General features: G+C 43.1%; 1 protein-coding gene across 2 annotated transcripts in view; it reads left to right on the top strand.

Moving 5' to 3' along the window:
* The first annotated feature begins 3,709 nt into the window (after positions 1-3,709).
* Positions 3,710-16,027, top strand: part of HGFAC (HGF activator) — a 44,686-nt gene continuing 32,368 nt past the window's right edge. Inside the window, exons 1-4 of one of the 2 annotated variants that reach the window (XM_051618431.1) lie at positions 3,710-3,878; positions 5,391-5,445; positions 7,264-7,360; positions 14,539-14,612. In XM_051618431.1, the coding sequence (XP_051474391.1) occupies positions 3,813-3,878; positions 5,391-5,445; positions 7,264-7,360; positions 14,539-14,612 (292 nt within the window). In that variant the 5' untranslated portion in view covers positions 3,710-3,812. The remainder of the gene's footprint in view (positions 3,879-5,390; positions 5,446-7,263; positions 7,361-14,538; positions 14,613-16,027) is intronic. The other variant, XM_051618430.1, reaches the window with a different exon arrangement.

Genomic DNA, 16,027 nt, shown 5'->3' with positions numbered 1-16,027 from the left:
AAAGTTAAGAACTGGAATGTGCCTTTCTTTAAAAGGAAAATGGAATTTTCTTAGAAAACAAGAATCTGACTCTAGCTGCAGTCTCCTTGGTGGGATGACCTGTAGTAAAGGCTGCAGGTCATAGAGCTTCCAAATATATCACCCCAAAGGCAGAGCTTTCCTCCTATTTCCAGATTTCCTCTCTTTCATAAACACACATTTATTTGTATATTTATTTTGTATTTATACGTATGCTTTCTGTATTTACATTTTGTTTATATTTTATATTATTTATATAAATATTAATTATATGTTTACATTATATATATTTATATAGTGTTTTACAGAGCCTCCTTTGAAATGGGCACTAAATGAGGTCTAAAATCTAATGCTAGGGATTTAATTTTGAATGCCCCACAAATTGTTTCCATGTCTTCATTGGTTTCCTTGTTGCTCCATGCACAGCTGTCTATTTTCTCCCTTTGTGTGAAGTTTCCTTCAGTAGGCTGGAAATAATGAGGCACAGATTCACTGATTTGAGAAGGTTAAGGAGAGCAGGTCTGTGGGCTCATCAGACTGACACACTGGGGCCTTGGTTTTGGCACAGTGCCTCAGGTCTTGCAGGCTGGTGTGTTCTCGGCTGCAGGGATACAAACCCAAAAGCACCTCCTTGCTGCAGCAGAAGACTTTTTTCTCATGTTCGGCAGCTCCAGTGGCTTAAAAACATGGAATCTGGTGATATCAGACTGTGAGAGTGTCTCTCTGGTCCTTGGCAGAGGCAGAAGGCTGCTGTGGCCTGGGCCATTCAGCGCTTTGCGTGGCTGGCTGTGTGCACCAGCTCTGCCTTCATCTCTGGTCAGTCCCTTCCTGAGGTCAGGAGTGATTTATGCAAATTGACTGAGCACCAGTGATTGCATCACTGGTCTACGTGAGTAAATAAGAAAAGCTGATGCTTCCTGAAACTCCCTAAGCTCTGTGCTGGTTATTTCTCCCCCCACTTTTATTATCCTCACATTGGAAGCTGTGTACATCTGGATTTTTCACGCAGAGGCTGTGGTGTCAGATGTGAACACGAGTTAGGGGAAGGCATGGGCCTCCCTGCTTGGTCCTTCTGCCTTTAGGGTCATTCCCAGCTCACCCAGGACCATGCTGCTGCATGGTCCTATCTGGAATGACATAAAACTGGACCAGAGTAAAGGATTAATGCATCTCAGATCTCTTTTCCCAAATTTGTTCCAGTGCTGTCCCTCCATGCACACTTGTGCTGCTCATGGCCAAAAGCTTCACGTGATGACACACAAATATATGGAGCCCAGACCTTGTTCTTCACCCTTATGAATTCTAAAGTGCAAAAAATCTGTGAGGTTTTTAGGAATTCAGTATCAAAACTGAATCTTCAGTTTTCTGAGTATTTTCATGCCAATGAGACACATCATTTCTCAAAAAAAAAAAGTAGCATACTTCATATTTGCTAGTTCTAGGAAAAGCCTGATGAAGGCAGGCAGACTCCTGGTTATGAACAGCTGACAGAGTCACTAACCATTAAAAATAATTTATAAAAAATGTCACATATTAAATTCTGCTTTTTGTCTATGGCTGTAAGACCTGTTCAGGCACTTCTCTTCTGAACCAACACAGCAAGCCTACATGTAGTAGTTGGGGTTTTTTCATGATTCATATCTGTCTGAATCCTGGAATCACTGTTAGTTTTTATTCAGACCTTACTCAGGGGTAATTCCCATTACATTCTCTTGCAGCTCGTGGATTTGATGTCTTTTAATTTTGCTTTGTGCCAGCACTGTCCTATCAGTTGAAGTGGCTCCTGGTGTCGGTGCTTCTTCCTTCTTCTTATGCTGAGGAATGGATTTGAGCTAAAAGCTTAGAGCTGTGCCTGCCCAGAAAGACACTCTGCAACTCTTGCTCGGAGTTCAGTGCCTTTGAGCTGCAGTACCTGGCAGCAGACACACACATCCACGCACACAGGATGCATCCTTGCTGTCGTGGCGGGAGAGAAGATGGACCGTTCCCCACACTTGCTTTTCTGCTTTCTTACATTCAGGTGTGGAAAATGATTTCTTACAGCCTTGGTGACTACAGAAATATAATGTTTCTGGTTGTCCTTGAAATGGATGGATTTTATTCTGGAAATGGGTGTAATGAGGTATTTCTGCAGTTTTCTGCAGAATTCTCGTTCTCCTCACCTCACTGTCCAGTCCTTGCTTCCCTGCTCCTCCCTTTCTACAGAGATTTTTTAGGAAACATTAGATGGAATAGCAGCTAATGGCTTTTTTTTTTCTTTTTTTTTTTTTTTTTCCTTGTTTTGCTTTCTTTGTGCAATGTGAGTAGCCTGGATGGCAAGCAGATGTCTATGAGAATTGTGTAGGCATTATGAGCTTGAAGCCTACTGGCCAAAGTCAAGAATGAGGAAAGGAAGTGGAAATCTATGTTCCAGCTTTGCTGGTTGTTCTCAGGCAGATCAGACTGTCTGTACATTCTATTTCCATGTTTTAAATGAATGAAAATAAGACATCTATCCCATGAGTCTATTCTGAAGCTTTATTTACTTCAGTTCTTCAGGCAACAAAGAACACATAGAGGCAAACAATTTTATTTTCGCTTGTTTGCTCCTTGCTTGAAAATTTCAAATTTGCCTGGTTCCTGCTGTTCCAATACTTTCTGACAGAAAGAAGGTTTTGTCCCTAAGCCTATATATGCAAGGGCAGTTATTGTGACAGACACAGCTGTGTGATAGCTTAGCCAGTGGAAACCCTCTCCAGCATTATGAACCACCATGGCAAAGTGGTGCTGGGATAGCTGCACTGCTATGACCCTACTGGCCCTACTGCCATGACATTCTTGGGTTGAAAAAATAAAAAGCACATCCCTTCCATAGCTGTGCTGGTGAAACTTCAAAGGGTAGAGCACAGTTTAAGCAAGGGTTATGGTATTCTTCTTCTGTTGTTGTGGCTGTGGGGATTCAGGGTGTGAAGAGGTGCGGTCCCTGATTGACAGGACACAGCTGGCAAAAGCCTCAAGCACAGACACAGTCGTACCAGCCAAACCTGTGGAGTTTGGTTGTGGGGCAAGGTGGGGCTGAAACAGACTCCACTGGTGAAATCTCAGTTTTAGCAATACCTTCTGCATCCTTATTAGAAATGCTGCTGCAGTGCAGCTGTTTCAGGCAAGCACTTCCAAGAGATGGCTTTGCTCAGGCAGCTGCAGAAGGAGCTTTTTGGTAACTAAAGGTTTTGTTTAATGGCTGTTTTCTTTCTTTTTAGTTTTCTCAGTCTGTAGCTGAAGGGCTGTTGTAAGTGATGGCTGGGCAGGTAACCATCTGTTAATGAGTAACTCTTGTGTGTGATATTGGCATTGATCTGGTCCAGATTTTGCAATGTAATGTCATCTCCTGAGTGGGCTTGCTTTGGAGCTCCTTGTTATTGCTACACCAAGCTTTTCATTAGCTCCTGAAGGGAAAGAGACAGGAAGTGTCTGGATGGTAAATCGTCTGTGATCACAAGCAACATTGGATCAGCTCCTCTGGAGGTGCCCTTAAACACCTGCTGGTGATCATCTCCAAGGGTCAGGTACTTCGTAAACTCTTCACTCCCAGTGGTTTAGGGCGAGTATCTCAATACATGGCATTCCCATCTACCCACAAAAACATTAATGATTAACAATGATAACAGCTCTGCTTACTTAGAAAACTAAAATACCCTAAAGCCAAGTAAATCACAGCCCTTTGCAAAAGCTTGTGGCTGATTCACCCTCCTGCTTCAGCCCAGCCCTGGAAGTTTCCCTCTGCCAGGCAAAACCTTTGTGAGAGGAGATCAAAGATGAAAGTGTGTGCTCCTTTCACTGTTGTCTTGGCTCTGACTCTGAGCAGTGACTGTGCAAGGATGGTAAGTCTGATTCTTCTCTTTTGGAGTGGTGGATCACCTACATGTTGGCTGGCAGGACAATGTTGCCTTGGGGTTGGATGAGTGAAGCTGCCGATGAGACTAAAGGCAGAGCTCTTCAAATGAAAACCAAAAGGGATTTGCTAGGTGAAGGTTCACAGCAGTGCTGTCTAAGCAGGGGGCCTGTAGCATAGCTGGTCCCATATGTAGCTGCATTTAAAGAAAGTGCTTACATCTCTGCCCTGCTAGGGAGAAAGAATGGAAGGGGAGGAAGGATGACAAAATTTGAAATATTTTGAAAATAAAACTCAGAAACACAGTGACTCAAGCAGGGATCTGCAGTAGCATGCAACCAGATCTTACCACACCAGACTTTACTGCTACTTGGTAACTGAATTTGGCAGCTTAGGTTGCCATCTACCTCTATTACTGTTGTCATGCCGTGTTGTTCAGTGTTACAGGCACTTTGAATATTTTTTTGGGTATGTCTGCAAGACAGCTGCAGCACTGCTGAGTATGGCCATACCAGCTGACTTTGGTAGTTTGCTTAAACCCCACCACAGCTAATTAGCTAGTTCACCATTAGCTAGGTCCCCAGTTGTGTGGCTTTATGATTAGCCTTATTTCACTAGCTACATTAAAGCTAGCTCAGATATACTTAAATGATACTATAATCTTAACTATTCCAGTGAAATACAGAGGTACCTCATTAGACATTGCAGGAGGGAGCAGAGAGGAATATTCACAGTGCCTAGGAAAAGACCAGCCCTGGGTGAAGCTGTTAGAGACTGCTCAGTGCTGGCAGAGTCAGTGTAGTGTGCAAAAACTCTTTACTCCTCAGAACTGTCCAAGCCCTCCCTGTATACACTAGCAACAGCTCGGTCTTCTCCCTTACTTGTTAAGCCCCCTATCCAGTTCTGCATCCATGATGTGCTGCTTCCTTGGCTGCTTTGGTGATATTTTTATTTTGCTATAGTTCAGCTGTCTGAACCTTTGGTGGCAGAGGCACTTTCTGTATATTGCCATTTTTTATGATTTCCTATGGCTTAAAATCAGCTCCTGCTGTTTGCTTGCTGATGGGCAAACCCAAATGAAGCAGAGTTGCTTTTTTAACTAATGCCCAGGGGGACAGAACTAAATAGCAGGAAAAGTAAAATGCTGGGATATTATTTGTAACTGTGAACTGGCCCCAGAATGCATATGTGCTTCCTGCTGAGTGAAATAGGAGATGTGTCCCTTGGCAATAGAAAGATATAACGGAGCAGGGCTTTGTTCTTTTTTGTGCTGTGCTGGATTTTCCTGGTTTAACACAGACCTCTCAAGAGCCAGTGATTATCTTCTCTCCTTCACCAGACTGTGCCCCAGCAAAAGTCACACACACAAATAATAGGATGTTTGCAGAAGCACTGGAAGAAACATGATTTCAGGGCATCCTGTAAAGCACATTTGTCTCTATAGCATGATTCCCAGAGTGAATTTGTGTCTCCAATCCACATTCTTTTTTTCTCTTTGTAGCACTACAAATCTGGGGCAGGAAGAGGCTCAAAACATGAGTTCACTCACCCACAAGGTACAAAGTCAAATCCAATAGGTTTCATGACAGTATGAAAGATCTGCCTGTCTGTATCCATGCTGTGCAAGTCCATACTAAGACTGTCTTTGTTTCAACATGAATAAGGATTATGGAATGCTTATGCCAATATTAATTTCTGTGTAGAGGGGAATTTGGGATTAACTCAGGAATCTCAGGTGATTTTCCTTCAGGTGCAGATTAATGGGGAGGTGTTGATGGGATTTTAGTTTCTCTGAGCTGGCGTGGCTTACATTCACTCATAACATGGTGTGGCTGCAGAGGTGCAGCTCCCTTTATTTTAATCAGATCTGTGTCTGCCCTCTGACTGTGAAGTACACAAGCTCGTCATATGTATAGGTTCAATTTCTGCCCCAGCCCTTGACCTCTCTGTGGGAGAAGGGGTTGAGCCCCATGCAATTTGCTGGGTTGCATTTGTTTTGATGGCACCTAAGCAGACAGACATCCTGCTTGTGTGTGGGCATTGCAGCTTCTGTTTTTAGAGCTTTTGTTGTCCTGGGCTTTTGCTGTTATGGATTCCATGAACTGGGCCATTAATGGTGCCTGTATGACTTAGAATAGTCTTTTACATCCTTTGGGGTGCAATATGTCTTCTGAATGGAGATGTATTTTCACAACTCTCTTTACTGCTTATAACGTGAGGCATCAAACAGAGCAGGTAAATATGTGAACTTCTACTTCAGACAATGAAAGCCAGGCTTAAAAAAGGGATAGCAGAGGGCTGGCAGAAGATGTTTGGCATTGACAGGCAGGAGGACAGTTAGGGCAGATAGCATGACCATAATTCCAGCTGCTTAGGAAGGGTTTGAACCACAAGGAAGAGTTATTTTTTTTTCATAATGCTAATAATTGGCCTCAGGAGCTCTTTGAAATGATGAATCTGGGCTCATGAGGGTTAACAGCTATTACAAGGGCGTGCAGGAGCCTCAGCTGTGACTGAAGGGGTAAGCTCAGGACAAGGAGCAGTTGTACATTGTCCAGAGAAATGGAAACGTGCTGTGCTGCCAGCTCTGTTGTACGCCCCATTTCTCTCCTGCAGCAGTGGTTGGCTTCCCATTCATGCTCCCGGCTCTCACAGCTGATTGCTTTTGGTTCAATGGTTAAATGAGCTCTGACAGTTTTTCATTGTGTTTTTTATCTTCAGTCTTCCTCATTCTCAAGACCCGTCTCGAAGGATTTTTTGTCTCCTAGCCTCCCACCACCCTTCCTTAGACTCCCACCACTGACGCAGTGAATGTAAAACTTGCCCTTTTTAGACACTGGTCCCATCAGTTTCTCCCCATTTAGTTGTAAGGAATCTGCTTATCCCAAAGGGATGGTGGTATGATGAAAATCATCTGCCTTCCCCCAGCCTTTAAAACCTCCTTTCTCCTGGCTGTTTCTATTTCAGTATGTACTGTCTGATGCCTTAATTGTTTTAAACAGATGTTACAACGTGATATGGAGCCTGAAAGGATACTAGTTCAGAAATAAATTAATATGCTATTACAATACTACGTAATTAGAAACGATAATTGCAATTAATGAATATAATTGGCATTTGCTGTACCAGAAATTGAAATGTATTTTGAGCTGAAATGATCTGAGATCTTTATTTTACCACAGAGCCCATTAATCTTTGTTGATTCTGTCATTACGTAGGATTTTAAGCCTCTTCTTATGCACTAGAAGTTGCAGAGACACATAGTCCAATGTACAGCTAAAAATCTTTAAGATCTGTCTCCATAATTTCATATAATAACATATACGTGGGTTGGATTTCAGCTGCATGATGAGGTTTTTATTCTTGTATTTCAGTGCTTACAGAGGATGGAAATTTATGCAAATTTCCTTTCCGGTATGGTGGAAGGTTTTATCATTCATGTTTATCAAATCTCTTTTCCCAAAAGAAATGGTAAGTTAACATTGCTCATAAATGAAGACAACATTCAAAGGAAAATGTCACCCTTTTAGTGCTTTAATCTTGTTTTCAGAATAAATTAACTTGAGCTTGATGTGGTACCCAAGGAGGGCCGTGCAGTTCTCCTGCTTAGAGCCCTGGCCCTCAGGTCAAGCCTTGTGGCTGAAAGGGAGGGAACCCAGGCATGGGGTCTCTGGGGCCTCAGAAAGCTCACGAATTGCAGAAACATTTCCTCCTTGGCCTTCAGGTTGAAATAGCAATTTATACGAGTGACAAGAGCTTGTACAGAAAGGGCGGGACTGATTAAATGCCCTGATAGAAACCCTCTGCTGAGGGAGAGAGATGCAGGCACCTCTAAGAGATAACACTTGCTTCAAGAGTTGTTTGATTTGTGTGGGTCACACCTGTAGTGCAGCAGAGATCATCTGATTTTTGAGGAATTTTATTTTATTTTCCCCCCATATGGCTAATTTTTACCCAGATTGGCACCAGTCCCCTTTGGACAGTGCAGGACTAAGAGGAGATTCATTACTCCTGCTTGTTTGGTAATGATTTATTCTACTAGTGCGTTAGAGGCCAGGTGTCCTTCTTCTGGGCAAAGGTTACTCTTTTACATATGCAGAAGTTCTTTAAAGTATTCATTATTCATTTTGGGATAGGGGCAGTCAGGTGGAAACCCTTCTGCAGCAGGCACTGAATAGACCAGACTGATTTTGCCAACGAATCTATATAATGAGGATGTATTAGCAGAAATAAAAAGCAACAGAACAGGGAATATATAGGTACCAGTAATGTTAAAATATATGCACAGAGGAGCTATGGCAGAAGGTATATTTTCAGGGTGGAAATAATATTCTATAGAGTTTATTTTACTCATCCACGCAAGGCAGATCTGTTATTTTTTATTCTGTGTCGTCTTTCTCATGGCACAGGTGTTTTAAGTGTAAATGCTGGTGTAGTAAGCACACCACTGACTCTCACACAAATGGACCTAGAGCTCCAGGCTAGGAGATCACTTCTGAATTTCCCCAACATTTGTAGAAAAAAAATCCATGTAAGAAAAACCTCTAGGAAAAAAGAATTTGAGAATAATTTAACTAAAGGAAGGGAACTCAAATAATTTGCCAGTTTGAACCCTGTCTTTGATGAACTGTAGCCACAAAGAGTCTGACCTTCGGACCCACTTAATTTCATGCAGTGCTTAAAACGGACCTAGTTGATAGATTAAACTCTGTGTATTTGTTTTTAGCCAGTCAGACCACAGAAATGGAAATAAATTGAAAAACCCATGAATGGACAAGGATCCAAAGTTAGAGTGCACTTTAGAGCTGACCTTGGACAACTCGCTCTTATGCTTCCGATTTTTAAAAAGCCATTTACAAGCAGGGAGTTGAGGAGGAGGACAGCTGGAGCTGTTTGGTTTTGACAGGTCATTTCATTTGGCTGACATTCTGGTCAGTGTTTACTCTTCTTTCATAAGCTAAAAGCAACATAATGTGAGACTTGAGGCACAGAGATGCCAGGAAAAGAGCCCTGATAGCAGTTAGGAGACCTGCTCTGTGCATTTTAGTGTGACTTGGCACTAGCCCATGCTGGACTGATGCTGAATAACTGATCACAGGAGACCTGGCAGGCAGAGGTGATGCAAGGCTCATTTCCTTCCTGCCTGCCTGAGAGCTGCCTGCAAGGATGGAGATGATGGGAGGCTGGTTTCAACCTGCCTCTTTGGGGGCAAATGCAAGAAAACCAGAACAGGAGAGTGCTATATCATGCACTTGAGTCCATGTCCATAGTCCTCAATTCATGCTTTAGGGCAGGACTACAGTGAGCCAAAACCTGCTCCAATTCGCTTTATATTTAGTATATGTTTTTTCATACTACATAAGATCCAGATACTGTATGCTAGCCTGTCATATTAAGTTCAATAAAAAAGGTAGTCGTCCTGCAGAAAGCATTTAAGAGTGGTGTCTATCTTAATACAAAGCTGTCTCATTTGTGAAAGCTGCTATGTTGATTCGAAGGGGTAAATGTGGAAGACAATCAGTCATGACCTTGTCCATTTGTAACATTAAATATTTCAATATAAATCAGAGTCCTGACTGCAGAAACTTCTCCCTGTTTACTCTGAGAGCAACAAACAAGTTGTATATTTATAAATATTTATCAAAAACACAGGAAAGAAGACAAAATGATTGCAGTACTCAAATAACAAACTTCTTTTAGCAGCATCCTGTATTGCATTTCCCTTTAATTATAATCTGTTTTCATAGATGAATTCCTGTTTAGAGGCGTCTTACCATGTACTAAAGATATCATGTAAATTTGCCATTTGTTTTGAAGAGAAAAAATGAGGTGGAACTGTTGCTAAACTTCATTGATACCTCCAGAAAGACAAAACAGTGGAGAGAGAGTCAAAATGGAGGTGCAATGGACACACTAGAGAGCAAATGGGGAGGCTGGTCTGAACTGAAGCCCAACTATGGCTGCAGGAATGCTGCCAGCACCCTGTCCCTCCATCCCATGGTGAGATGGCTCCCTTGAGATCCTGTTCAAGGAGAACAGTGGGAGAAGATTTTGGCTCTGATTTTGTCTGTGACTTGTAAGGTGTTGGCTCATACTCTGTAGAAGTGTTATCCTGTGCTTGAGTGCTGGATGTGTGGGTCCCTGATGTGCCAGGTTGCAAGGGTGGGCTTGGGTCTGTGTAGGAAGAGCATGATCTTACCATCTTCTCTGGAAACAAGAAGATTTGATACTTTCACCACAGACTGAAAACAGTGCAGAAGAGAGCTTTTTGGCCATCTGGACTGCAAACTAGAGAGTTTTTGGCAGTCCTGGAAAGGAAAACGTAGAGGTGAGCCAGGAGACACCAAGCATCAGCTCTGGATTTTGCTGGTGTTGGTGGTGATCACTCTGGTGTTGTCTGGGCATCTCTCATGGTCAGGACAACACCTGAAAAGGTCTGAGGGAATCTCCAGTTCTCAAACATGGTGACAGCTCCAGACATGATGGCAGACTTTTCTGGTGTAGCTAATTCAATATTCGTGTCTCTAAGTTTTCACTTTTTTATTAACAATTTTATGTGACAGGCTGATATAAAGACATTGGTTATCTAATCGGTTTAGAGAGTAGGGCCATTTACAAGCAGCACAAAGAGATAGCAGGACCATTTGATTGGTGTGGCTGCTGGAGGTGACATGTCGTGAGATCAAAATGTCATCACATTTTTTGTAAGCCTCCCAGCAAAGAAGAGATTTAAAAAGAAAAGGACAGAGATTAATGAAGTAGCTTTGAGGATTCTCTGATCTTCTCCCAAAGAGTGAGAATGCGTGGCAGAAAATATGAAAGGATTATGTGAATGTGCAAGAAGCTCAGCACTGAGAAGCCAGCCCAGGATCCCTGTGGAGGACCAAACTCTCTGTAAACACTGTGAAGTGATAGAGAAGGAGGGGACTGGTTGTAAAGAGGTAGGAGAACGAGCAGGTTGAGGAAAACTGATGGAAGAAGCCGCTGTCAGGCTCTCTGATAATAAAAAACATTTAAGAAAGGAAAACCTGAATTCTCCATTTGCTTAGAATTTGGCTGCTACTGGACAGACTCCAGAGAGTATTAATTTGCATATAAATTGTTTTTCCCTCCAAATGATGAGAGTTTGCTTGAATTCTTTAGAACTATACAGGGCATTTTCCACTTGCCTTCCCCATGCTGCTCTGTGTGATGTTGCTCTGCTAAACCAATTAGTCCAGTCAAAAAAGTCTGGATTCTCCTTCCCCTTCATGGCTGGCATTGATAAGGTGTTCAGTCTGGGATGGTTTTGCTGACACCAGCAGCACACCACTGAGAAACTGGTTCATCCCCTCTAAAGGCAAGGGAAGTAGGCTGAGCAAGAGGCCCCCTTGGCTTAACTGTGAGCTTCTGGGTCTGCTCAGAACCATAAAGGAAATGTACCAGAGATGGAAAAGTGGAACATTACTGGATAGAAATTACAAGGGCATTGCCAGGGTATGCAGAGATGCAGTTAGGAAAGCAAAAGCTCAGCTTGAGCTGACATTGGCCAGAGATGTCAAAAACTTCAGTAAAAGGTTTTTCAGATACATTAACAACAAGCAGCAACAGAGGAGTAATATTGGCCCACTATTAAACAGGAGAGGTGAACTAGTCACAGTGCTGAAAAGGTAGAGGTCCTCAACACCTTCTTCACCTCTGTCTTTACCAGTGCTGTTGGGTCCCAGGCCATAGGAACAAAAGTCCAGGTTGATGCAGACACCAACCTGCTGTCAGTGAAAGAAGAGTTGGTGTGTCAGCTACAACAGGAGCTTGACCTGTACAAATTGATGAGCCTGGATGCCATCCACCTTAGGGTGCTGAGAGGTGCTGATGTCATTGCAAAGCCACCTTCCATAATCTTTGAGAAGTTGTGGAGATTGTGAGATGTCCCTGAGGACTGGAGGAAGGCCGGTGCCACCCCCATCTATAAGAAGGGCTCAAAGGAGGGAACCCAGGTAATTACAGACACATTAGCCTCCCTGGAAGTCATGAAGCTAATCCTCCTGGGGACTGTCACAAGTCAATTGAAGCACATGACTGGAAAAAGCCATCATGGGTTTACCAGGGGCAAATCATGCTTGACAAACCTGATCACCTTCTACAACAAAGTCACCCGCTTGGTTGATGCAGGGAGAGCAGTGGACATTGTCTACCTGGACTTCTCCAAGACTTCTGATATGGAGCAACTGACTTGTTATGGCCTTGACAAGCGGTCTGTTTAGTGGGTGGGGAACTGGCTGACAGACCGTAGCCAGAGGGTGATAGTAAATAGTTCCTCCTCAAACTGGCAACCAGTCACAAGTGGGGTCCCCCAGGGATCGATACCGGGACCAGTGCTGTTTAACATCTTCATAAGTGACCTGGATGTTGGAATCAAGAGCATCCTGATGAAATTTGCTGACGATACCAAGATGAGTGGAAACATTGACAGTCCAGAAGGAAGAGCCACTGTCCAGGATGACCTAGACAGACTGGAGGAGTGGGTTAGGAGGAGCCATATCAAGTTCAACTGGGAGAAGTATAAGGTCTTGCACCTGGGAACACATAACCCCAGAGCGCAGTTCAGACTGGGATCCACCTGGCTGGAGAGCAGCCCTGTGGAGAGGGACCTGGGGGTCTTGGTGGATAACAGACTCAACATGAGTGAACAGTGTGATGCAGCAGCAATGAAAGCCACCAGGATGCTGGGCTGCATCAACAGGGGCATCACCAGTAGAGATAAAGAAATCATCATCTTCCTGCTCTACTTGGCACTTGTCAGACCACACCTGGAGTATTGCATTCAGTTTTGGTCCCAGCTCTACAAAAAGGATGTGGACAGTCTGGAGAGAGTCAAGAGAAGGGCCACAAAGATGATCAGAGGACTGGAGGACCTGCTATATGAGGAGAGGCTGAGAAAACTGGGTTTGTTCAGCCTTAGAAGAGAAGGCTTCAGGGAGACCTCATTACCATGTTCCAGTACTTAAAGGGTGGCTACCAAGAAGATGGAGACTCCCTATTTACAAGGAGTCACATGGAAAAGACAAGGGGTAATGAGCACAAGTTGCTCCTGGGGAGATTCCAATTGGACACAAGAGGTTAACTTTTCACTGTAAGGACAGTCAAACATTGGAATAGTCTCCCAAGGGAAGTGGTGGATTCCCCCAGATTGGACAGTTTTAAGTCTCAGCTTGATAGAGTGCTGAGCCATCTCACATAAACTACAGTAGTACCTAGAAAGGTTGGACCAGGTGATCCCTGAGGTCCCTTCCAACCTGGCATTCTATGATTCTATGAGAACCACTTTAACTTACTCCTCACCTTAATCCTCATCCATAGTAGACCATCCTTTAAAAAAGCATGAACCCCTTCCCAGTGAAGGAGCACAGAGGAATTTCTCTGAACTCCCAGCAGTGTCACATGGGCCTTAATGTCTGTGAGAAAACAGCCTCTTTAGGAATGTGTCAAGTTAATCTCCAGTAGATTACCAAGCACCTTTCTTTTTGTGCACTTTATGTAATTGAGGTCACTAGACTTAATATGTGTGGCCAATTCAGATGCTCCATAGGAATGAAAGCATTTTAAATACCACGCAGCATCTAATTATGAGGCAAAGTAGGGCAGTGAAAATGGTTGATGTGCTGTACAATAACATTCTTATCTAGCTGGCTTGTGACATCTTAGGGTGAAAAAATATTTGATTACAAGGCTGTTCAAGGTGTGATAAAAACACACACAATAAAAATAGATTATCAGGCACGTTAAATAAAGCAAGCTTTTATTTCTTCCAATGCTGTGTAGCTTTCCAGTGTAGTGGCAGCTGATATTTACCGTGCAGAATTAGAACTGGTTAGGGAGGATGTTTTACGTAGACCTCCAAGGTTCAGCCTTGGTTCAGTCACACCCCCCTGTGTGGAAGCCTGTAAGTCTATCTCTGCAAATGGAGAAGAGCAGCTTAATGCTCCTTGGAGTGCTGTGAGCCTTGGAGATAACAGGCTGGTGAGGGCAAGGAACCTATGTGGATAAAAGAGTTGTCAGAGTCTGTCTAGGCAGGATTCAGCCCACTGCTCTGCAAAAAGAGAGGTTTTATCCGTGCATTTGGAAATCCCCCCCACTCTGTTATTTCCTCATTTTGTCTGGCAAGTTAAAAAATAGAAATCCTTTAAGGGAACTGAGTGTAAAATATGTTTGCCACTGAAAGCCAGGAAAAAGTCCCTCTGTGGACAGTCTCCTGTCTCCACAGATTATTAAAGTAACTGACAGGCATAAAAAATGGATTTGGTCTTGTTTCGCTTGTTTGGTAAAGAATAAAGACATAATTTATTTGCTTTGGTTTTGGTTTTTATTTCTGTCTTTTGTTTTTTAATCTTTGAAAAAGAAAGGTTTGGTTTTACTGGAGGAATCACTGGAGATCTCAGGTCCTGCTTCCACATCTCATTCTTAAGCTGTATTTTGTTTGAGAGAAATGGGGTAGAGCATCTTTAACAAAAACACAGATGAACAAAAATTTCCTCTTGAGATTTTGAATGAAACGGATGCTAATTAAGAAAAAAAAATATAAAAATTTCCAGGTTGCCAAAGAATGAAATCCATATAATTTCAGTGAGTTGTTTACAGCTACAATAAACTGCACCTTTAATTCTTCTCAGGTGTTCTACAACACATAACTATGACAGGGACAGAAGGTGGGGACACTGTGCTTCGTTGCCCAAAGACCACTCAGGTAAGGTGAGCCATTGCTGAGTTGCTCCAAATACCTGGCTCCTCCTTTGCCACCTGCAGTAAGGAGGGAGGTGACTCCAGTGACACTTTTATTTGGTGTATGCAAAACAAGCCTTTGAGTTAGCTGCTTCCAGCATCTCTCTGTGACTCTGCATAACCATAGCATTGGACTGTGAATATCACAGTCTTTAATTCACTCTCTGTTGACTAACTTGAAATCATGGAAAGAAATTATGGTACCACCAGCACAGCAATCTTAACTCCTGCTGGAGCACAGAGATTATCGTCTTCTCCTCCCCCACAGCTTGGAGGTTCCTTTTAGCTTTCCTCTTATTTCATCAGCTGCATTTTCTGCCTGTTTGACCAGGTAATTTTTTAGATGGTACAGAAACATTTCACACCTTGTAAAACACAGCCATCACTTCCAGCTGTCCTTCCTTGAGGTCCCAGGGTAAAGAGCAGAACTTCAAAACCAAATTTCCTTAGGTTTGGGCAGCATCAGAGGAGACAAGAGGACAGATGCATTCACTGCAGGAGTACTGAGGGACAACAGAAGGGTGACTCAGCTGAGTAGTGCTGTGGCTTCATGTGGTCACCACACACCAGTGCTACAGGTACCTCATTGCAAAAATCTTTCTAAAAGGAGAAGCCAAGGTCTGCAGCAAACTCTCCTTTCTATATAAGTCACTTTGATTGATACACTGGGTCAAAGCATCATGCCCCAAGCAAGTCAGTGGGGAACATGCCTATGTGTCCTCAGTACCTCAATGGCTGGCCTTTGCTTGTCATGGTCTCCCCAGCTTGATGTTTCATGAGCTAGATGCTGGGGAATCTTATTTTATAAGGAAGTATAATCTAATTCTCAATGTATACGGTAACAGGCCAGCACTGAAAATCTGGTGTTGCACGTCATACTTGATGCCCCTGAGGTTTGTTAAGATCTGTGTCTAAATGCTGGTCAAGATCCTCTATTCTCCTTTGTGTTGCCTTCAAATGTGACCTGTCTTAGTCTGTGAGATATGACCAGATACCCTTAAATGTTTGCTTCTCACTCTGCAACAAAGGGCATTTTCCACCAGACCCTTGCAAGGAGTTCTCTGTCAGGAAACGTCAGGAGACTCATTGCCAAGCTGATTACCATCTACCAGAGTGCTTGAAAGGCCAATGTTAGCTGAATCATGCTGAGAGTCTAAAATTAAGCAGTGCACAGCATCATCATTTTAAAGTTAACAACTTGAAATTATTTTCCAGCCTGGCTTTAAAACAGATTAACAGTAGATCAGAGAGAAATTACCTAACCCCAAAACAAGCAGCAGTGCATGTGCCTTTGTAATGCAAGTGTGTCAGACATGAATGTAGACTTTATAGACTGTTCATGCTCACAAGAGGAAGTTTATGAGGGTTGCACTATTCATG

This window comes from Apus apus, chromosome 4 (genome assembly GCF_020740795.1).
Source record: "Apus apus isolate bApuApu2 chromosome 4, bApuApu2.pri.cur, whole genome shotgun sequence".
NCBI classification, from domain to species: domain Eukaryota; kingdom Metazoa; phylum Chordata; class Aves; order Apodiformes; family Apodidae; genus Apus; species Apus apus.
This window is presented reverse-complemented; position numbering and strand designations above follow the sequence as displayed.